This window comes from Takifugu rubripes, chromosome 8 (assembly GCF_901000725.2).
Source record: "Takifugu rubripes chromosome 8, fTakRub1.2, whole genome shotgun sequence".
Classification (NCBI taxonomy): Eukaryota; Metazoa; Chordata; class Actinopteri; order Tetraodontiformes; family Tetraodontidae; genus Takifugu; species Takifugu rubripes.
The window spans coordinates 13,914,440-13,935,751 of NC_042292.1; the positions used below are offsets into that span (position 1 = coordinate 13,914,440).

General features: G+C 45.7%; 5 protein-coding genes and 1 long non-coding RNA gene across 8 annotated transcripts in view; 3 read left to right on the plus strand and 3 right to left on the minus strand.

Annotated features, from left to right (window-relative positions):
* svep1 (sushi, von Willebrand factor type A, EGF and pentraxin domain containing 1) overlaps positions 1–6,918 on the plus strand; it is a 49,651-nt gene extending 42,733 nt beyond the window's left edge. Inside the window, exons 38-49 of one of the 2 annotated variants that reach the window (XM_029840658.1) lie at positions 90–2,812; positions 2,920–3,154; positions 3,235–3,390; positions 3,749–3,812; positions 4,046–4,219; positions 4,296–4,478; positions 4,550–4,711; positions 5,208–5,378; positions 6,069–6,164; positions 6,265–6,360; positions 6,456–6,549; positions 6,637–6,918. In XM_029840658.1, the coding sequence (XP_029696518.1) occupies positions 90–2,812; positions 2,920–3,154; positions 3,235–3,390; positions 3,749–3,812; positions 4,046–4,219; positions 4,296–4,478; positions 4,550–4,711; positions 5,208–5,378; positions 6,069–6,164; positions 6,265–6,360; positions 6,456–6,549; positions 6,637–6,667 (4,185 nt within the window). In that variant the 3' untranslated portion in view covers positions 6,668–6,918. The remainder of the gene's footprint in view (positions 1–89; positions 2,813–2,919; positions 3,155–3,234; positions 3,391–3,748; positions 3,813–4,045; positions 4,220–4,295; positions 4,479–4,549; positions 4,712–5,207; positions 5,379–6,068; positions 6,165–6,264; positions 6,361–6,455; positions 6,550–6,636) is intronic. The other variant, XM_003978565.3, reaches the window with a different exon arrangement.
* Positions 6,919–6,969: 51 nt separating this feature from the next.
* On the minus strand, positions 6,970–8,839 carry LOC101075346 (thioredoxin-like). Its single transcript, XM_003978554.3, has 5 exons — positions 8,691–8,839; positions 7,742–7,846; positions 7,581–7,646; positions 7,335–7,397; positions 6,970–7,174 (listed from the first exon to the last, which is right to left on the minus strand). Exons 1-5 carry the CDS (start codon positions 8,712–8,714, stop codon positions 7,109–7,111), a joined length of 324 nt encoding a protein of 107 aa, XP_003978603.1. The 5' UTR covers positions 8,715–8,839; the 3' UTR covers positions 6,970–7,108.
* Positions 8,840–11,564: 2,725 nt separating this feature from the next.
* On the minus strand, positions 11,565–13,908 carry txnb (thioredoxin b). Its single transcript, XM_003978555.3, has 5 exons — positions 13,759–13,908; positions 12,640–12,744; positions 12,284–12,349; positions 11,992–12,057; positions 11,565–11,877 (listed from the first exon to the last, which is right to left on the minus strand). Exons 1-5 carry the CDS (start codon positions 13,780–13,782, stop codon positions 11,812–11,814), a joined length of 327 nt encoding a protein of 108 aa, XP_003978604.1. The 5' UTR covers positions 13,783–13,908; the 3' UTR covers positions 11,565–11,811.
* A 239-nt stretch (positions 13,909–14,147) lies between these two features.
* Positions 14,148–15,558, plus strand: LOC115250755 (uncharacterized). Its single transcript, XR_003889337.1, has 2 exons — positions 14,148–14,245; positions 14,653–15,558. It is a non-coding gene; the product is annotated as an uncharacterized lncRNA (long non-coding RNA).
* On the minus strand, positions 14,986–17,720 carry LOC101078055 (prostaglandin reductase 1). Its single transcript, XM_003978566.3, has 9 exons — positions 17,593–17,720; positions 17,076–17,241; positions 16,902–16,947; positions 16,773–16,832; positions 16,306–16,473; positions 15,780–16,053; positions 15,605–15,710; positions 15,291–15,409; positions 14,986–15,182 (listed from the first exon to the last, which is right to left on the minus strand). The coding sequence occupies exons 2-9, from the start codon at positions 17,179–17,181 to the stop codon at positions 15,072–15,074; spliced, it is 990 nt and encodes a 329-aa protein (XP_003978615.2). The 5' UTR covers positions 17,182–17,241; positions 17,593–17,720; the 3' UTR covers positions 14,986–15,071.
* haus3 (HAUS augmin-like complex, subunit 3) lies at positions 17,705–21,178 on the plus strand. Of its 2 annotated transcripts, none has more exons than XM_029840660.1 (6): positions 17,705–17,842; positions 18,529–19,541; positions 19,612–19,821; positions 19,906–20,138; positions 20,235–20,520; positions 20,788–21,178. In XM_029840660.1, exons 2-6 carry the CDS (start codon positions 18,549–18,551, stop codon positions 21,016–21,018), a joined length of 1,953 nt encoding a protein of 650 aa, XP_029696520.1. In that variant the 5' UTR covers positions 17,705–17,842; positions 18,529–18,548; the 3' UTR covers positions 21,019–21,178. The 2 variants fall into 2 exon arrangements, with proteins under 2 accessions (XP_029696520.1, XP_029696521.1); XM_029840661.1 differs by having other exon boundaries at positions 20,235–20,469.
* Positions 21,179–21,312: the final 134 nt, after the last annotated feature.

The window sequence follows — 21,312 nt, forward strand, 5'->3', positions numbered from 1 at the left end:
CACGATTGGGAGAGCACATATCCTATAATATTAGACCTAGAGAGGTACTGGGATCTTTAAAAGTTGTATCAATTGTTCTCTCTCTACAGAGCAGAGGCCGATTGACCTTCAACAGCAAGGTGACCTATGCCTGCAACGCAGGTTTCAGACTGCTCGGTCGTCCGGACCGAGTTTGCCAGGCCAACCGCCAGTGGTCCAGCACTGACCCTCCCACCTGTGTCCTTCTGACCTGCGATCCTCCACCCGACATTGTACACGGACACTACAGGGGTTCCGATTTCCAGGTGGGACGTAAAGTGCAGTATGTGTGCGACGAGGGTTACGAGCTGATCGGGGATGCAAACTGGACCTGTCTGAAATATGGAAAGTGGGACAAGTTGAGGCGCCCGCGCTGCTCACCGGTGCAGTGTCCTGAACCACCGCTGGAGGAGAGCCACCTGGTCTTAAAGGGTCTGGACGCTGATTCTGGGACTGTGGAATTATCCTGTGAGGATGGGTATGTCCTCCAGGGTGCCAGGACGCTCCGATGTACCCCATCCCAGGAGTGGAATGACACTTTTCCGGTGTGTAAGGAGGTATTTTGTGGACCCTTGCCTGAGGTGTCCTCTGGTGGTCCTTCCACTCCTTCTGCACCATTCCCCTTCCGCTCTGTGGTGAACTACACATGCATGGAAGGCTTTACTTTAAAAAGGGAAGGATCTGTGTCCTGTTTAGCCAGCGGGAAATGGAGCAGTCCTGTCCCAGAGTGCATTCCGGTTGAATGCCCTCAGCCTGTGGAGATTTCAAACGGGATTGTCGATGTCCAGGGTCTAATGTATCTCAGCAAAGCACTGTACAACTGCAAGACTGGCTATAACTTGGTAGGTAATTCTACTGTTCTCTGTGGAGAGAAGGGCCTCTGGATTGGAGGGGTACCTTCGTGTCGGCCAATTGAATGCTCAGTTCCTAAACGGATAACCAATGGGAAGGTGGCTTTTACAAAACTCCAATTTGGTCACAGTGCCATCTACTCCTGCCTCCGTGGATATCGCCTCCAGGGTCCAGACACTTTAAAGTGTCTTGCCAGTGGGGAGTGGGACATCGACCCACCTGCTTGTGTGCAAATGTCATGTACCCCACCCCAACCACTAGAAAATGGATTTGTAGAAGGTCAGGACCACAGTTTTGGCGTCACCATTTTCTACAGCTGTTTTCCAGGGTTTCAACTGGTCGGCCAGGACCACCTGACCTGCGAGGAGTTCGGCTGGTCGAGCTCCATTCCCGTCTGCGTGTTGTCAGATTGCGGCCTCCCTCCCCATATCGACTTTGGGGACTACGTTCGAGTGACAGGTTCGGGCAGTGGCTCCAGCGCCGCTCCTAGAGACACGGCAGCTTCGCCGGTGAATTTAAGCTTTTTTCACGGGACATTAGTTGAGTACCGTTGCCACAAAGGATATGACCTCACAAGCCCCACCAGGCTCATGTGTCAGGAGGATGGAGGCTGGAACGGGACAGCGCCTTCCTGTGTCCCAGCAGAGTGCCAGTCTCCTCCTAATCCAGATCACGGCTGGGTGAATGTGACGGACACCTCACTGGGCAGTATGGTGAAATACACTTGTGAGAAAGGTTACGTGCTCGAGGGGGAACCCGTGAGGCAGTGCATATCAGGTCGATCGTGGACTCACTCCGCACCAACATGCCGTCCTGTTTCCTGCGGTGACCCGGGCGCTATCGCTAACGGTATAGCTCACGGAGGTTCTTTTCTGTTTTCCAGCGTGCTGCGTTTCAAGTGCAGCCCTGGGTTTGCTCTTAAGGGCAGTGAGATCATTACCTGTCAGGCAGACGGACGGTGGGACGTGCAGAAGCCCACGTGTGAGCCAGTGGTCTGTGGACCTCCCATAGTCCCGAGCGATGTCTCCTTTACAGGAGATGAGTACAGGTTTAATAATGAAATAGAACTGAAATGTCAGCTTGGCTTCCTCATACAGGGCAAATCGGTCAGTATCTGCCAGGCCGATGGCACCTGGAGCCACAAGTCTCCGACCTGCGTACCCGCCTCCTGTGACAAACCTTCCTCCATACCCAATGGTCGCGTTCTGGGGTCAGAATTTAGCTTTAACAACAAAATAAAATACGAATGCGACGAGGGATACGCTCTCAACGGCGTTCCCACGCGTATTTGTCAGTCTGACGGACTTTGGGACAAACCGGAACCCCGCTGTGACATCATCAGCTGCGACCCACCCGAGGACATCAGTCACGGCTTCCTGAACGGATCCAGCTTCAACTACGGCGACGTGGTGGAATACGTGTGCTTCGACGGCTACGAGGTTCTGGGGGATCCGGTTCTGCGGTGCTCCGCTCAAGGCTCCTGGGCGGGCACGGTGCCTCGGTGCAAGCCCTGCATCTGCTCCCCTCCTACCCTGAGGTACGGAGCGGTGCTGGGCCAGGACCACGCCTGCGGAGACCGCGTGCACTTCCGGTGCGATGACGGCTACAGACTGCTGGGTCCCAGTCAGGCCGTCTGTGAGAAGGGAGGGGTGTGGAGCCCCGGCGTGCCGATGTGCGGCCGGGGGAGGTGCAGCGCCGCCCCGCCCGCGGTCCCCAACGCTGTGCAGCAGGGCGGCACTGCAGCCTTCTCCGATACCGTCATTTACAGGTGTCGGCCCGGATATCGGCCAAAGGGGTATTCACACCTCACCTGTGGAAGGGACGGCAGGTGGGGGGAGCCCAGGATCTCCTGTGAGGCTGTGAGCTGTGGACAACCTCCAGCTGTTGTCCACGCTCGTGTGGTGGGAGGCAACTTTACCTTTCCAAACCAGATCACCTACAGGTAAGTGCTAGCATTGACTGTGGTTTAGGGAGATTAGCCTGGGAAATGGGAGAGGTTCTCTTTCTATTTAGACAGTCAAATTAATTTTCCCTTTTTTGCATCTCCAGGTGTGAAGACGGCTACCAATTAGCCACACAGATGTCCACTTTGTCCTGCCAGAGCGATGGCACGTGGTCCAAACACAGCATCCGCTGCGGCCCCCTCCCCTGCCTGCTACCCAGGAACTTCTCCAATCCCCACGTCATCATCACTGGGAAGGAGCTGACGCCCGTGGGTGGGGCCATCACTCTGTCCTGCCCTCCTGGACTCTACCTGCAGGGATCAGCGCTGGCTGAGTGCCGGGTAAGAGAGACGCCGGTCAAATACTTTACATAAGTAAAAGCTTTTGAGCTTTTCCAAAAAATGTGACTCTTCCACTCTAGCTGGGTGGAACCTGGGCGCCAAGCATCTCTTCAGTTTCTTGCGAGCCGGTGGTTTGCGAGAGACCCCCTCCTCTTCCTCAAGGCGTCACCGAAGGGGACAGCTACACCTATGGCGACGTTGTCATGTACTCGTGCCTGCCAGGCTTCACCATGAAGGTACCGACCATCAGCTACAGCCGTTTAATTAGCTCCCCCAGCAGCGCCTCGCGAGCACTGTAGTGAAGCAATCACCCTTTCTGGGAAAACTGTAAGAGCTGTTACAGCAGAGGCCATTGTCTCCTGATTAGTGTTAAACTAATTACTGTCAACAGAGGACTTGGCCAACAGCGACGTGACAGAAGTCACGTGTTTTCTCTGCAGCAATCAGAGGTTTGTGAACACAGCAAACAGGATAAAAACTGTTCCCTGATGAACCACCAACCGATATCCTAGTCTCTATGTTGGGTCAATAGACACGCCCTGAGACGAGATGCATGCGTCCCTGCTTTTGATTATCAGTTTATCTGTTTTACAGGGCGACTCTGTCCAGACCTGCCAAGGAGACAGAACGTGGAGTGGCACCCGTCCAGTCTGCGTCGGTAGGCAATCGCATATTTTTCTCACGCTGAAAGTGAAACAAGCACACAAGGGGGCAGGACGGCGAATAGTTGGACAACCTGGCAGTCAGCGCGAACCGGTTTAGTTTTTTTGTTTTTAAATGATTCCATCAGGACTGCGGTGTCCTCAGAATCCAAAACACCCTCCCCAAAACCAAACTGACCCTCCGCTCAATCAGCCCCCCCCGTCCATTTCCTGTCTCGTGTCCCCGCAGCGCAGTCCTGCGGACCTCCGCCCGCCGTCCAGAACGCGCAGGTCCAGATGAGAGGAGACGCGGACCGAGAGGGCGTGAGTTACGTGTGCGGCGCCGGACTGCAGCTGGTTGGCCCCAAGACGCTCTCCTGTCTGGCCAACGGCACCTGGAGCGCGCCCGCGCCCACGTGTGAACGTAGGGACACGTTTTGCTCCGCCAGCCTCACCGTCGTACGTCTGCCAGATCTTAGAGTCTCTGTTGCCACCCGCAGCGCCGGCGGCCGGAGGCTGCGACGCGCCCAAACACGTGCTGCACGGCAAGGCGCAGGAACGCAACCTGAACGGCGGGCGCGCTGTGGAGGTGCAGTGCGACAAAGGCTACGACCTGGTGGGGGAACCTCTGGTGGTGTGTATCGGGGGGAACGCCTGGAGCTCCACTTTCCCCACCTGCCAACGTGAGCGACGCCGCGTCCCCAAACGCACATTTAAGGGCGACACGATTTCATCTCGCTACTCTTCTTTGCAGCCAAGCGCTGCCCGCCTCCTCCCGGGTCCGGCCCCCAGGCGGAGTTCCGCGTCGGACAGTCCGTCCGCGTCACCTGTCCCAGGGGTCAGGAGGTCAAAGGCAGCGGCACCATCACCTGCAGGCCGGACCAGACGTGGAGCCACATCAGCTCCGTGTGCGAAAGTAGGTGAAAAAGTCTCTCGTTCACAATCGAGCACCGAGCCAACGACTTTCCACGCTTCTCACCCTGAACCGCGTCGCCCCCCCTCCCCCGCTGCATGTTTTTGTCAGGTCCTGGTCGAGTTCTGAAGCGACCTGGTAATCATCAGCCGCTCTGCGTGCGTCGCTGGCTGCGTATCGCCTTTTCGAAGCAACGCTTCCCCCTGTAACTCCTGGTTAAAAGCAAAAGCATTCTGATTAATTGTGTTTCCGTTGCTTCCATGGCAACAGTTTCCAGACAAACCAACACGGCCTTTTCCTCTGTCTGTCCACACTCTCTTGTGGTTGTGGTTCGCTGTGCGTTTCTGCAGGATATTAATCCTCCTCTATACACTTAGGCTCTTCTGTACCCTTAAATATGTTGATCTCTCCATTAATTCGAGGCTCCAAACAGATGTTCATTTATACAGGGGAGATAATAACGTAACCGATGGGTCGTTCCATCTGGGCTGTTGTACAGGGGTGTCCTGTGGCCCCCCCCTCCACGTGGCCAATGGGGTGGTTCGGGGGGCAGTGTTCCAGTTCGGGGATGTGGCGTTGTACTCGTGTTTCGGCGGCTACACCATGGAGGGAATCGGAAGGAGCCGGTGCCTGGAGAACGGCACCTGGACGCCGCCTCCCACGTGCAGAGGTAGAGAGAGCATGATTGACAGCAGGGAGCCTCTCTCTCTCTCTCTCTCTCCATTTCTCTCTGTTTTTCCTGCTTCATCTGCTCAGCTCATCTGCTCTTCTCTGGACTCCTGCTCTTGACCAAACACCAAGCTGTTCCTCCTAGATTGCACAGAGAAGCTGTTTCCACAACAGTTACTCTTAAGAAATAATGTGGTTTGTGTAGTCAGACAGAGTCCCTTCCTCCTCCTGACTGACCTCTTTTGTTTCGCTTTAGACACTTTCTTGTAAATGATGATGAGGTGGTTTTTCCTGGTTCAGCTCCATTCTTGAAGCCCAGACAAGCCCTCGTCTCTGCAGCGTTTAGACTTTAGATTATTTATCTTGATTTTCGTAATTAAGTGGAACTCTGCAGTCACTTGGCTCAAACTTAAGGGAATTTTTCTCCGAGTGAGATTAAATCATTTCCTCATTCGAGGTGTTAATAGAGCTAAAAGGCCAAACAAGGAATCCGGGCATGCTTCCAGCAACACTTTCCCAGAGTCCTTCTGATGAAACCTGTCTGTTTTTTTTTTCTCTCTCTCTCTCTCTCTCTCTCTCTCACTCTCTCTCTCTCTCTCTCTCTCTCACACTCTCTCACTCTCTCTCACACACTGTCTCTCTCTCTCACACTCTCTCACTCTCTCTCTCTCTCTCACACTCTCTCTCTCAGCCATTTGTTGGTTGCAGTGCCAGAACGGAGGAATGTGCCAGAGGCCCAACATCTGCTCCTGTCCCGAGGGCTGGATGGGCCGGCTGTGCGAGGAGCGTAAGTGTCAGATAACACTCCGCCTGTAACCAGCGCGGCAGGTTTTACCAGACGGCGATAGAAGTGCAAACATATTAAAGCCCGATCATCTCCTTTGCAGCCATCTGCATCTTGCCGTGCCTAAACGGGGGCCGGTGTGTGGCGCCTTACCAGTGCGAGTGTCCCACCGGCTGGACAGGCACGCGGTGCCACAGCGGTGAGCGCGCCGATGACGGCCAGTTAGGCTGAGACGCACACCAGTGTTGTTTTTGCTCCCCCCAACGTCAGCGGCCTCTTTTTTGTTTCCCGCAGCCGTGTGCTCCTCGCCATGCCTCAACAACGGTCGGTGCATCCGGCCAAACAGGTGCCACTGCAGTCCGGGCTGGACAGGAAACGACTGCTCCAGGTCATTTACATTTACTCCACACAATGAAGCAGTGTCCTCAGTCCGTCGCCATTATATTACAAACGAGGCGTTTGTTGCTTTTCACAGGAAGAGGAAGTCAGGATACCACCGCTTCTAAACCGACTCCTGTAAATCTTATGATGGGACTTCTTGTAAAGTTAAGCGACATACGTGCAACCCATCGTCATCTCTAAAAGGCAAAGAACCATTTTGTAAAATAAAGCTGTATTTTTTTATATAGAGACTGACAGGTGTTAAACATATGCTGCTATACGCTTGTATCATGTGTAAAAACCATTGATGTGACTGTTTGATGTATATGTGTAAACTATTCTCACATTTTTAATAAAGCATAAATGTCTCCATCAAGCTGCCCCTGCAGATGCATTCACATATACGGAGGAGGACAAAGGTTTCTAGATTTTCATCGCATTTATTACGTCAATGTTGGACACAACTGACAGAAGCATTAAAAAAGTAGATAAGAGTCCTCATCAGGAGTGATTTGGACATGAACATCAGCTAAAGACGCAACGGCTGCAAATGTCGGTCCCAGGATTCATGTTCTCAGCTCATTGATTTTCGCCTCGAGTTTTGCTTCATTAGCACCAACGATCGTCTCAATCTGAAAGACAAAAAAAAATTAAGTTCTTTAAAAAAAAAACAAAAAAAACCCCAGCTCATCCAGTTGTAAATCACTTCAAATGTTCAGATTACAACTCTAGCAGAGTACACCTTTATACAAAAGAAAACAAAGAAACTGCTTTTTCCAATCAGCAACTCACTTTTCCATCCTTGAAAAACATGAATGTGGGCATGGCGGTAACTTTGTACTTGTCAGTCAATTCCTAATTGGGGGGAAAAAAACATTTAAATAAATCATCTGGGTAATAAAAAAAAAAAAAGAAAAAAAAAACAGGCTAGCTTTTATTCACCTAATTTCCTGAATAAACACAACTCCTGACATGCGTTAAAGGTAAACTTCTGCGTTATTAATACACAGACGCACACAAAGGAATGAGAAAACCTACCGGGACCTTGTCGACGTCCACCTTCACGAAGACCACGTTTGCATTGTTCTCCTTCTTTGAAAGTGCCTATCAGATCAAAACAGTAAAATAATTCTGATATACACATGTAAACGTATTACAAAAAAAAAAAAAAAAAATAAAAAAAAAAAAAATGCCATTACCTCAAATTTGGGGCCGATGCTTCTGCAGGGGCCACACCAGGTTGCTGTGAAGTCCACCACCACCAGCTTACCCTTATTGCTGCTGAGGAGCTCGTCGAACTCCCCCTATAGATGAAATCAGGTGTTACAGCAGGTAGTAATCGCCGTCTTCCATATTCAATCTAATTAATTTGAATAAAATTAATTTAATTTTAATTTCTATGGGTGCGGCCACAGATGGAAGCCTCACCTGACGTCGCGCTATAGTCGAGTCAAAAACGCATCAATAAGAGATGAAAAGTTGAAGTTGTGCCGATTTACAGCATCGATTCCTGAGCACCAGCAGGGATTCTTGTGAATGTCAGTTTTGGCTTGTTTTCATTTGTTTTCACCATGTTTTAAAGCCGATTTTCCCCTCGTAGGACGGCGAGGGGCTGGTCACACCTGACTTCGCCATCCTACGCTGTCACAGACTGACACAATGACCATGAAGGCATTTTAACGTCCTAAAATCGTCTATTTGCTCAGATTAAAAGGCATTTCGGAAGAGCAGACGCCAATTGTGAGCTTTTCGCGGCCGCTCCCATTCATACGGTGTTCCAGTCTGAACACACTAAAGAAATAAGCGACTCAAATTAGGTCTTTTAGCTCCAGAGAGCAAACAAAATTTAGGGAAAAAAAAAAAAAACATACTCCAGTTTTGCTCAATATGGCTGCCATAAAAATAGAAATAATGTGTGGAAAAAAGTCCAAACACAACTTTCCATTGTTATTAATAAGGAAGAGGAGGGAAACCTAATAATACAAAGTTTAATCAATCAAAAGTATCAATTAAACAATGCGGCTCCGCCCGGTAAACTTTAACCACCTTTACCTGTAGTTTACCTGTCCTGCCCGGTGGCGCCGGCAAAACAGTAAATTACTTCACCTGCATGATCAAAGGGGCCAAAAAGCATCGTTTTAAACTTACCTTGGACGTTATTTCCTTAACCATGGTGAATAACCTTAAATCAAGACCAACAACTTTACGTTGCGGAACTCTGGAGTTTGTCACTTTTAAACACGTCGACAGGAAGTTACACAACCGAAGTCCAAACCGGAAGAGAGGGTGTTTATTTACCAAAATAGGAGAGGCGGCCCTCGTTCCAAGAGGGTGAAACCAACGGTAAGTTCGGTATGTATGCAACTCAATTAAATCCGGTTTGATCAAGTTCTCAGGTTTCGAACGTTTTGGTAGCAACATTGCTTTCAGTTCAATTCTGTAATTGACAAAACCCTCTCAAGACATTAATTTTGAAATCGTATTGTTTACAAGGCGCGTTAACTCCTCTAACTTTACACTAACAATAAAAGCGAAACTTTGGGCGTTGTTGGATAATGTGGGTAACAACCGTGTGCGTTTTTGCGCTCAATCGGAACGAAAGACTCAGTTTTTATTGTATTTGAATTTAAAGCCAGTGTTAAAACGTGTTCTGAGCCAAACCAATAAACACGGGCAATTGAGCCCACTCAAACGTGGCAAAAGCGATTGCTGAATATTATTTATATTTACGTGTTAAGAACCCGTATAATTGGTCACAACAAAGCTGTTTTATCTTATGAGTTGACAAGTTTTTCTTCTAATTGACAAGTGCGCCACATTTACTTGCCCAGCACCTTTTAATGCTGTTCTGTCCTGAACCTGGTGGGCAGGTGTACGAATTGGACCTTGTTGACGGGTTCTTTCTGGTTTTATTTGATTATATTGAGCGCTGTTTTTCACCTTTTCATCATATTAATTCTCTGAAACAGGCCTACAGGGAGAATCTTCAACCATGTAAAGGACACAAGTTGGACTTTGACAGTGGCAGAGTTTATTACATTTCTGCTCTTCCAGTCACAGGAGACGTAATGTTGTTCGTTTGATTTTAAACTTGCGGCGTTGATCACTCAAACATTACTATCGCCATCATAGGATAATAAAGTTAATGTTTTCCCAACTAAAAATAGCACGTCGTTTGTTTTTATGGAGCCTTTGACCAGGAAATGCTGTAGAAGTTAAAGCGATGGAGCCTGAGCGCCCCCTGGTGTCGGGCAACCATACAGCACAGTCACGCCTTTAGCGTTATCATTTAATGTTAATTAATGGACTGACCATTTTAATAAAGTTGGGGAGATCCGGCTCTCCTTGCTAAGACGTGAGGAAAAGTGTTGAAAAGTGTGAGAAACAAATTTTGAAGCAATGTTTTAAAGTTTAAATTTGCCAGAAAAGGGGGGGGGGGTTCCTATAAAATCTGCACAAAATCTGCTCATCCTGACTAATAATATTGTTTGCAACGAGGTTAACGAGTCCTTCACAGCAGCGCAAACGTTTAAAATCTAAATTACTGCTTAAAAACCTTTATCTCATCACACTTATTAAAAGCACCATGTTGGACGAACAACTTAGGGGAGCATTGATGAAAGGGTCCTCAGGTGATCATCAAGAGTGATGTGGACATGAAAAGTCCGTCCCAGGATTCATGTTCTCAGCTCACTGATTTTTCTCCAGCAAGTCTTGCTCATCAGCATTACAAATCCGCACAAGCTGAAAGACAAAAACAATTCAGCAACATGCGTCAATATAGCAGATGAAACCTTCACACAAAAACCTGCTTCTTCTGTCAGCAACTCACACTTCCATCCTTTTTTTGGGGGGGGGGGCATTTATTACTATATTATAAATATATATAAACACCATGTGACATTATTTGTGTATTTACATGTTTTATTTGAAAACGATGCAAAGTTGCGTTCAAGTATTTTTACCAACGTGTTGCACTTTAAGTTCACGTGGTCACTCTTTTATTTTAACATTTTTTTTTAAATTTAAAGTTAAGGTGAGGTGTGGTTGTGCTTGGGAGGAGAGAAGAACCCTCCAAATACCTTGAAAAATCAAAGTCTGAGGCTCTCCTTTCATTTTGCCCCTGGCAGACTCCTGGTAAACTTCTTACAATCCTCACACATCTTGGAGCTGCTCTTGTTGCGTAACAAGATGCCATAAATCCACTCAACAACATTCTCCACTCATATAAACATTACACATCCAAACAGGTTTCAAAGCTCGTTTGTCTACGTCTTTTCTTTTCTTAAATCGTGCATTTGAATGTGCTCTATCACATACGTTTCGAACATAATTTTTGAAGCAATTTGTGACTAATATCCATGAAAAATGCCCTATTAACATACTTCCTCATCTCGGTCCTGCTCAAGATTTCATCCTATTAAAAGGGAATTTGGGCAGATGCTCCGGATTTCGAATTAAAGATAAAAAGTAGGAATTAAAGATCTTTTGTGTCCTCCCTTTAGTAACAGCCCTTTGAAGAATTTGCATTCTTTTTCTTGATGTCCGCCTTCTGTCTGATGCAAAAATAATGTAGCTGCTCTTCTGGAATAACAACATGCCCTCAGAAATGAGGCAGTCAGATTACTGCTTTGAAACTGCCTCCACCAACATACTGGTCAAAACCAGCCAACCCGTCACCATTATTTACACCCACCGATACTCAAATGACAAAACTTAAATATCAGCTTAATGTGTTGTCTGTATTTTCATGTACTGGATGCTCACGCGGTCACTGTTGAGGTTGCTTTCAGTTTAAGTCATTGCTCACCCGGTAAGCTTCTTAAAATATGTTATCTATTAAAAATAGAACTTCCTTAAGGCTAAAAAGGAAATCAAATTTCAAAAAGAAATTTCTCTTGGTCTCTCTTCCAAGGGTGACCTTTTTAAAATAATTCAAGTGTATTCGATATATAAATGTGTACTTCGCTGTCATTTCTTAAATCTGCCAAAACATCCCAAAATAAATCACAATGGCACCAAGGTTTCTCCTCACATTTATTACATCCACAGTGGACCAACAACTGACAGGAGCATAAAAAGGTCATCATTATTATTATTACTGTTTCTGTCTGGTATAGAGTCTAAACTTCAATTGAGCACAAAAGCACGTCACCAATACATGAGTGAGAATAATGTCTGTAGGGAGCAGAAGACCTGACTGTTACTGTATCTAACAGGATATTGACTTTTTCTAAGTACGGCAGAAGGCAACGGTGGATAATTTGATTCATGTTCTATGTTTTTCCAGTTTTTCTTTCAGTGTTTCCACATTAGCGCCGGAGAACTCGTCCACCTGACGGGCAGAACACAAGAACGCAGCAGGTTAACAGAACGAAGACGAGCCGACTTAAAACAGTCAAACGGGCACAAAAACATGGATCATATGCTCAGGTAATATACCGCTTACCCTGTTTCCATTTTTGTAAAACTGGAATGTAGGCATGCACTTGATGTCGCAGTATTCGCTCACATCCTGGAGAAAACAAATCAACATTAAAACCGACCAAACGCAGCTGTAAAAGGTGGATCAACACGTTGGAACTCAATCAAAATGATAGATTTTCTCAGGAAACATAATAATTACAAGAATAGAGATCAATAATAAAAAGTGCAGCCAAATATTTCCAAGTAAAAGAAGAGCAGACTCCAGATGATTCCTCAAGCTTATGTCATCTGATATAACATCAAAACCCACTTACGCCGGCATCGTCCACGTCCACTTTCAGGAAAACAACGTTCTTGTTCTCCGGTCGATTTGCCATTTGCTGTAACAGCGATGAGAATTGAGATGGCAGGAAAAAACAGTGCATGCATATCTGATTTAACGCTGGAGATAAGACTGTAATCTCCCCCCTGGTAAAGGAGGACGGGAAATGTGTCAAATGTTCATGCTTCCCTTTACACAATATGTGCTTCTGATGCGAAGAGCCTGAAGGGAGGTAAAACACAGGAGCAGAGGGCTTTGTCTCCCCGTTTACGACGCCGCAGCTGCTGATGACAGAGGTCACGCCGCAGCTATGCGACGTAAATCCAAGCACACAGGCAAAGGACTTACTTCAAACAGTGGGCCGATCTGTTGACAGGGCCCACACCAGGATGCTGTGAAGTCCACCACCACCAACTTATCTCCACTATCCTTCAGGAGGCCTTGAAACTCATCCTACAGAGAAAATAAATGGGAGTAAGAACTGACAACATGCACTCTGTTTTAGAGCCACTTAGTTATTCATTGATCTACAACATCCAATTTCCTCATTCTGCCTCCGGATGTTGCTTTTCCACATGTACTTAATCATCGCAAGTGCCACAAAAGACATTTATTTTTCTTCTGTCTTCCTTTTAACCGGTAATATATCTGGAATGACGTAAACGCAGGCCTGACACATCCTCCTGATAAAGGGTGTTATGACCTTTGACCCCTTTATTGGCTTGAATAGTCATAAATGCAACGTCCGATCAGACTAGATTTCGGAACATAACTTTTTCTTGCTTAAAATGTACCCGTACTGAAGGCGCTGTCACACAACACCGTTATTTGATAAAACCCAATGTGATGTCCATTTCTTACATTGGCCTCATAAGTGTAGTTTAAAGGCAGGTTAATAATCGACCACATTGTTACACAACTTAACTCGCCTTGGCACCGCGTTGGAGCGGTTTCAGTGCAAACTATGTGCTTTAAAACATGAGCCCATTCTAGAATTAGCATTGTATTACGCTCAGACCCGCCCAGAAACATCCCCATGCCGGCGCGGCCTGCCGCTAAAGGCCCCATTAAAAGGGCAACACGTGTGTTAACCAGATTATTCGGTCGTAGCCGTCAAAGTGTTTAACGTTCTTTTCACTTTGAAGTGTAAACGTAACGTCTATAAGGACTCACATGGTAGCTAGAACTAATCCCACTCACGGGGAATCAGACACTCTTTTAAATATAGGCCGGTTGTTGCACTATTTTGATGTTTTGACGATTAAAGTGTTGCGTTTAGGGCCGCTAAAGGCTCAAATTAAGATCCAGAACGTTGAGTTCGGCGGATGAATAGCTGGCACGAGAAGGAAACATGCGCGCGCCTGAGTGGAAAAGCACCGCTATTTCCGTCGGCTAAGAAAATAACGTTAGCGATAAACAATGTGGGCTAGGCGGGGAAAAAAACAACCCGTAGACGTTAAAACTTACCAAATCAGCCACAAAGCGAACCATCGTGAAAAGTGAGCGGAATATTCCCACAAGTATGGAAGAACCGTTCTTTCAGGGGTACACGTTCTGTATTTATGGCGGCTGTGGAAAGCTAACGTTTAGCAGGCCAAAACACAGCGGAAGCATGTATTCTTTAAAAATAAGAGCACATTTGTAAAAACACCCCGAATATAGTGTGATAATCGTGGTGGATTGGTTAGACGAAAGCTTATTTGGCGTGTGAAATGTTTCAATAAACCTCAACAATACATTTAATTGAGAATAATGCATGTTTAATTTCTATATTACTCATTTTCCTGAACATATAGATACACTTATTTTGATGTAATATAAGGATTCGTATGTGTTCAAGTTTCTCAGCTTTACACTTTAGAGAGAAAATAAATGAGAATCACCATGTTTTTATCCTTTTTACACTGTGTGGTTCAAGATTGTTTAATCCAGATGAAATACTGAATTACGAAGGGTAAGCAACCCATGACGTTAGCAGTAGCTATCAATTTGAACTATTTTTAATAGTTATTTTAATATCTTCTACGCTCATTCGGTCGTGCTTTTATCTTCAAAATACTCCCTTTCAATCATAGACAATGTTTAATTCGATCAATTGTACTGATCTAGTCACAATGACTTGGCAAATTCTTTACCGTAAACGACCTGTTCGGCGCAGTTTAATTCCCGCAGAATGGCAACAGTATTAGGTTACGGCGATATTCACCGTACGGGACATTAAATGACGCCATCCTCCTTTCCTTATATGAAAATCAACAGATAATTTCAGTTAATATCATGCTGCTACACAATTCAGACTACTTATTCACTACCCTAGTAGAAACATATGCATGTTACTTTGTTTTTTCTGTGTCCCAACAGCTCCAGAGTGTAACACTACTGATCTAAAAGTGTCTCATGTAACTATGGAAGTGGGATGCTATGACCACAAAGACCTTATGAAATTCAAATTAGTGTTTAAAATTCAGATGATCAAAGAAAAAACCTCCATGCTTTGAAAGAAGGGTGAGAGCATGTTTACAGTGTCCTTTTCTTTTGAATTGCACCCCCCCTCCCCAAAAAAAGAAAAATAAATATATAAAATAATTTGAGACAAACCTTATATGGAAATTTAGTTTGGTTCAAATCTAAGCCTTACAGTTTATCACGGGACAAAAACGCTCGTCTGAGAATAAAAGCAAAATGACGGGTTGATTATGCCTGTATCTTCATCTTTTATTCATGAATCTGAAAGAGCTTAGTAATTAGAAAAACGTAATCCACTGCTTTGATCTCATTCTTTAGACCGCAACGATGGCCTTGCCGGTGTTTTCCCCGCGCAGCATCCCCATAAAGGCAGCTGGCATGTTTTCAAAACCTTTTGTGACATGTTCCCGACTCTGCAGTTTACCCTGCAGACAGAGAACAATTCAACAGAGCAAAAAAAGGGCAACTCAATTTTGTAAGATGAAATATGACGTCAAAAATGAGAAAATGTCCTTCTCCAATCACTCACTGACCTCTTTAACCCATCCCATCAGCCTCTTGAGGGACTCAGGGTGCTTGTGCTCCCACCTGCTGTGCATGAAGCCCTCCATCTTAAGCTGCTTAAAGATCATGGTCAGATGAGGGTATGGGCCTGAGAGCCAGGGAGGAGGAGGTCAAAGAGGTGAATGGAATTTAATTTCCAAACGGTAAAAACGCTACAATTTCCCCAACACAATACTGCCATCAAGTGTATGGAAGTGGCATTACTCCAACGACAAAAACAAAATAAAGAACTACGGTATTTAAGGAAGATAATTTCTGCATACATTTATAAAGAGAATGTTACCCATTTGTGGTGTTTTGTCATTGTATGTCGCAATGCCTCCACACACTGCTATTCTTCCAAAGTCCTTCATTTGTTGCAAAGCTGCAGTAGAAAAGGGCCCCCCAACCTGAAAGGGATTATTAAATCTCTGAAAGGGGAATGTTTGACTATTTTAAGAGATTGCCACACTGCTTACATTTTCAAAAAAGCAATCGTATCCCTCTGGAGAAGCTTTCTTCAGGGCTTGCTCGAGCGAACCGACGGTCTTGTAGTTGAAGGCCTCATCGAAGCCCAGTTCTTTGAGGTAAGCCACCTTGGCGTCCGAGCCTGCTGATCCCACCACCTTGCACCCTTTGATCTTGGCGATCTGGCCCACCACGTTGCCCACCGCCCCTGCTGCAGCATTGACCAGCAGGGTCTCACCCTCCTGGAGACCCAAGACTTCTTCTATTCCATACAAAGCTGTCAGTCTATGCAGGACAGGGAAGGGATTTTGAGTTGACTGCAGTTCAAATGTTTTTTTTTTTTAAGTTTAAAGATGGAAACTCTTTGTAATTGCTTCCATGGAGAAGTTTCTGATGTTTACAGGCATCTCATTAGCAGGACAGAACATCTGGAACCTTCTCTGTTTGCCCAATTCCTCATTTATCTGCCTTAAACATAAGCAAATCTCTGGCTGACTCAAACTTTAATTCAGTCCATCCGCTCAACATCTGTCTCACCCTGGCATGCCAATGGTACCCAGAGCCAGGGACAACGGGACATCTTCTGGCCAGTTTGGCAGGATGTGGACCAGGTCCGTCCCATTAGAGACGACATGAGTTCTCCAGCCACAACGAGCAACAACATGAGTTCCCACGGGAAATGTGTTGTTTTTACTTTGGATCACCCTGCAGAAACAAAAGCAAATTGAGAAACAACGGTCAGCAGTGCACAGCTGTCTCACCTCAAACTTTTTTCCTATCAGATTCATATGGGATGACAGAAGCGGCAGATGGTTTTTAGCTTTCTTGGAAACAAAACAGTAATTTATTCTAATTGTTTTGAGCGTTTGAACAGTGAGCCAAAGAACACTTCAATCGTCCATTTTCCCTTTGGTTTACATTGTTCTGTAATTAAAAGCATGTGCAAGACTGCTTTTGTAAACACAGCATGCCAAAAATGACGCGTGTTTGCGTAAGTTCCTTACTTTGCCACTTGAGTTCCGATCATCACATCACCTTCTTTCATGCGAACCCCACTGAAGGGCCTGGAGAGAGACCAATGTGACATGTAAAGTTCTTATAGTCAGATTTATAGAATTCTTAGAGATATTCACCTCATGTACGGGTCAACGCTGAGGAACTTAGCCTCCAAAAGCACCTCTGTAACAAGAGTTGACATAAAAAGGCAACAGATGTTATCTTTCTCTTTTTATGAGACATAGCCAATTAAATAGGATGTTCGAGACAAATGAAAGAACATTAGAGGCATCTAGACATAGTCAGCTGACCTCCATCTTTGGGCTCAGGGAGGTCCTCCACCTTCAGCTCAAAGTTGGCATCACTTGGGAAGCCATCAAAATGTTTTGTCAGGCTCCACGATTTAGCTTGTACCATGATTTATTTTTATCTCTTATCTGGCTTGAAGGCAGCAGTTGTAAACACTTTTTCTGAATGCTTGGAAACAGAACACACAAAAGTGATATATAAAGTCAGAACAATGCAATTTTGCATCCTTTACACATACATTACAAGAAAGAAAACCAAACTGGGACCAGTGGCACAAACTGTTCATCATTGAATGACTTCAATCAATTGGCATTATCTAGTTAAAAGAGTACAGTAACGTGATGCTGAGTAGGCAACTTTATGCATTTTCTCTAAGAGATGCAAGGCAAATGTAGATCATGTTTATGATCATAAATAACAAATGCCTCTGACAAAAATGGGGGCTAAATCGACAAGTTTAAGTTTATACGAACAAACAATGTTAAATAGAGTCGTATTAACTTCACTCAGTAAACTCACCAGTTGTCGTCGTCAGCGGGGAAATAGCAGGTAAGAAGGGTTCGGAGACCGTGGTGCGGTGGGAAGCCTGGGCGGAGAGGAAGAAAGAGGAATGCCAAAAGTCGATTGTTTGAAAATTGGACGTACCCTCATGACGCAGGGCGTCGCATTTCTAATACGTAATGACGCCAAGTCGTTTGTATTTTTGGCGGGACCCACACAGGAAGTCGACCAAACACGAAGGTTTCTGTGGAAAAGCTCAAGTTTGGTGGTAAGTCAGCACACGGAACACACGCAAATAACACTTTTTATATTCGATGAATGGTACACCTATTAAACAGCTACTATACTTCCACACTGCCTGACTTGTTAACGTTAGTCTGTGTTGACAAACATGCGAGCTAAAACAAAACAAAAAGGAGCGGCGTCATTATAGCCGTACAAAAGGTCATGTTAATGCTAAAGTACGCTCATTTTAGAGTTTTTCCCACCCGAAAACGTCTGATATATAAACAGCTCCATCCTGGAAAGAGTCAATATTTGCCTCTGATAAATATTCTGCTTGGTTTCTGTTTTCCAGTTGTGGGATATCAACGAAAAATTAGCTACTTTTTAATGCTTACAAACGTTAAAGCATAATAATATATAATAACATCCCACTAATACTTTAAGACAACTAATATTATTTATTAGTTTAAACGGTTTAAGACGTGGAACAAATATGGCCATCATCGTCAGGGAACATTAAACTGTGCCTAATATTGTTGTGGAGGACCAATGGGTTACAGTTAAAGATAGTCGTATAGCATTTCATTATTATATGGAATAGTGAGAAATGAAATCTTCGTAGGTTATGAGTATGCGTTTTCATACCAACACTCAGTCTTTGTATTGCTCATGTAATCATCCTTAATTCACGTTGTGCTCTTGTGCGACTTGGTCGCACGATGAAATTAGGTTGGTGAGTATAAACCATCATGTTAGGTGGTGCCCAATTTGTGGAGGCCCTTGACCGCCTCGGCTACCCTGGTGCTTCGTCCCTGAAGGCGTCCGAGTTCGACTGGCTGTTTGACTGCGCCCCAGAGAACCTTCACTTCTTGCGATTCGTGTGTCGGACCCTCAATCAGAGCAATGTTCTTGGAGTGGAGGAGGCGCGTGCTTTTAAAGAGCTGAAGAAGTCTGGCAAGCCGCTTCTGGATGAAGTGGCTTTGGGCGAATTGCTAAAGTCCGCCGGACCTTCAGATGGGAGCGGTGGAAATCTCCTTGGGCCCTCTTCATCACTGCCATCCTCCGTGTTTGCAACAGAGGATGATGTTGCCTTAGAAGACTTGGAGGTCGAGCTCGAGGGACTGCTCAAAGAGAGAGATCTAAAGCAGCAACGTTATAAAAGATTGCAGAATTTGGCCACCTCCTGTTCAGATGTCGACTTGCGACTTGGCTCAGAACTGGAGGGTTCTGTTCAAAAGCTCCAAGAGACCACTGCTTCAATTGGTGCTGAAAATGCAGACACCAATTGTTTATTGCAAAAGCTAACAGACAAAGTGAAAAATCTTGCTTTGTATATGCCAACGAAACTTGAAATTGAACAAAATGGAAAAGCAGAACCCAAACACCCAGCCGCCTTGCTCTCTCGGCTACCGCTGGCTCCCTACTTGCAGCAAGAGGAGCTTAACACTAAAACACTAACTGCGTTCACTCAAAAGCATTTCTTCCACGGCATCTCGGACATTGTTGAGACGTCTCGCTCTGAGCGCTTTCAGGTCCATGACCTCAGTTCTTGCGAGGATGACGGTGATGGGAGCAAAGAGAGAAAAAGTGAAGAATGCGTGGTGGAGCGTAGAAGAACTGAGATGGCTAGACTTCAGTGGGCTCATATCGTGGCCCAGCACCAACTGATGCAGGCCGCAGCAGAGGAGAAGAGTCTCCAGGTTGCAGTGGACTGGCTGGCTGAAAAGGGTTCTCATACCAAGGTAAGGCAGGCAAATACATACACACGCAATGCAGTCACGTCTATTCATATGCTTTTACCTACTCTGCCAGAACATTTCGATGTCCTCATCACTCCATGTTCGTGAGGTTGTGTCCAAGAAAGAGCTGCAGATGATGGAAGCTGAGCTAGAGGCTCTACTCCATGGACCGGTGCCTGTTGCCCTGAAGGAATCAGCCAGGCTGCTTAATGTGCCTGTAGTGAGGGGAGATCTTGATTTACAAGTAGCCAGGCAAGACTATTACACTAACAGACAAGATCAGGTTAGTGGCTTTCCTGTCCTGATCGAAATACCAACAAACAACTTTACTCTGCAGCAGTTGTAATAGTTTGGTGTTTCCTCCCAGGTCCGAGACTATCTACTTCGCCAAAAGGCTTGCTTTGACTTTGTCCACCTGGCTCAGGAGATGGAAATGAGAAGGTGGAAGACATGTCTTCAACATTTAGAGGAAGTGAAAGCCAGGCTGGACAAAGAAAGTGAAGCGGCAACGCTCCGAATTGATTCTTTGGGACACCCTGACCTGGTTGTGAACCCCCGACACAACCCCATCATCAGCTGCAAGGATGTAGCTTTCAGCAGGTGTGTGAGCGGTGCAGACTCTTGATTTTTCAGTCTATTACAGTAAATGTTGCCCCCAACAATGAAATAAAAGTTGCTCTATGTGATTTTTGAAAGACTTCTTCAGATCCTCGAACACGTCACAGACAAAAGCCGATCAGAACCATTCCGCACGTATGAATCGTTGGGCCAAACGGCCTGTAAACTCGCAGGAGACCTCCAGGCAACTCGCGACGCACTGGCTGGTGCTGCCCAGGAGCAGCGCTACACAGCGGCTCGTCTTAACACCGACTGCGAGGCGCTCCACCAAGCAATATACACAGAGCTGCAGCAGCTGAACTTGGGGCCTCAGGTAGGTCCTCTGGACACCACTGATCAGGAGCTGCTCTTTCCCTACGCACAGGTGGGTTTTTTCTATGCATTTCACAGCACATCTTGGTCAACTGACCAAAAGACATTATTTTTTGGTTTTATCAGGGTTTTTTGTTGTCAATTGTGTCAGTTTTGGTGAGGGCAGCTGGGTGTTTAGGGGAAATAAAGCACCACGTAGCACATAATGTCTGAACTAAATAATTTTGCCTTGTTACAATGGATTTCTAGTAAACACATTCTAAGGGGATTAGAATTTCTGTTTTGTTTTGACTGTTGTCAATTGCTCATGTCCCCACAGGAGCTGACATCCAAGCTAGTGGAAGTGGACTCTCGGCTGCAGAGTTTGCAGCACATAATGCAAGAAATAATGGGAGAGGTGAAAGGCAAGCGCGCTCAGCTGGAGCGTAATGCCCTCCTCAGACAGGAGAGGGAACTGTACGTCTACTTTCACTTGGACCCACGGCTGCTGCAGAAAGTGGTGGAAGACCTGGAGGACAGAAAGGGGAGGGAACATACATCACTAGCATAATGATTCCCAGAAGCAGTTTTGTTTTTAAATGCCCACTAATGTCCTTTTGGTATTCCCTTATGAGATTAAATGATTGTGTAAAAGCAGATTTTCATGTACTTGTGTGAAAATGTTTAAAACTTTTGACATAAACTCATTAAAATATTTAATGGCTATTGAATTTCTGTGAAATGCCCTCTCTATATTAAGCTGTTATGTTCTGTGTGGGTAAAAAAACAACTATTCACATTACTGGTAACTTTCTTGAGTCTATCCTTTGTCCCGCAGTTGAAAGACACAGATCCTCAGGTGCAG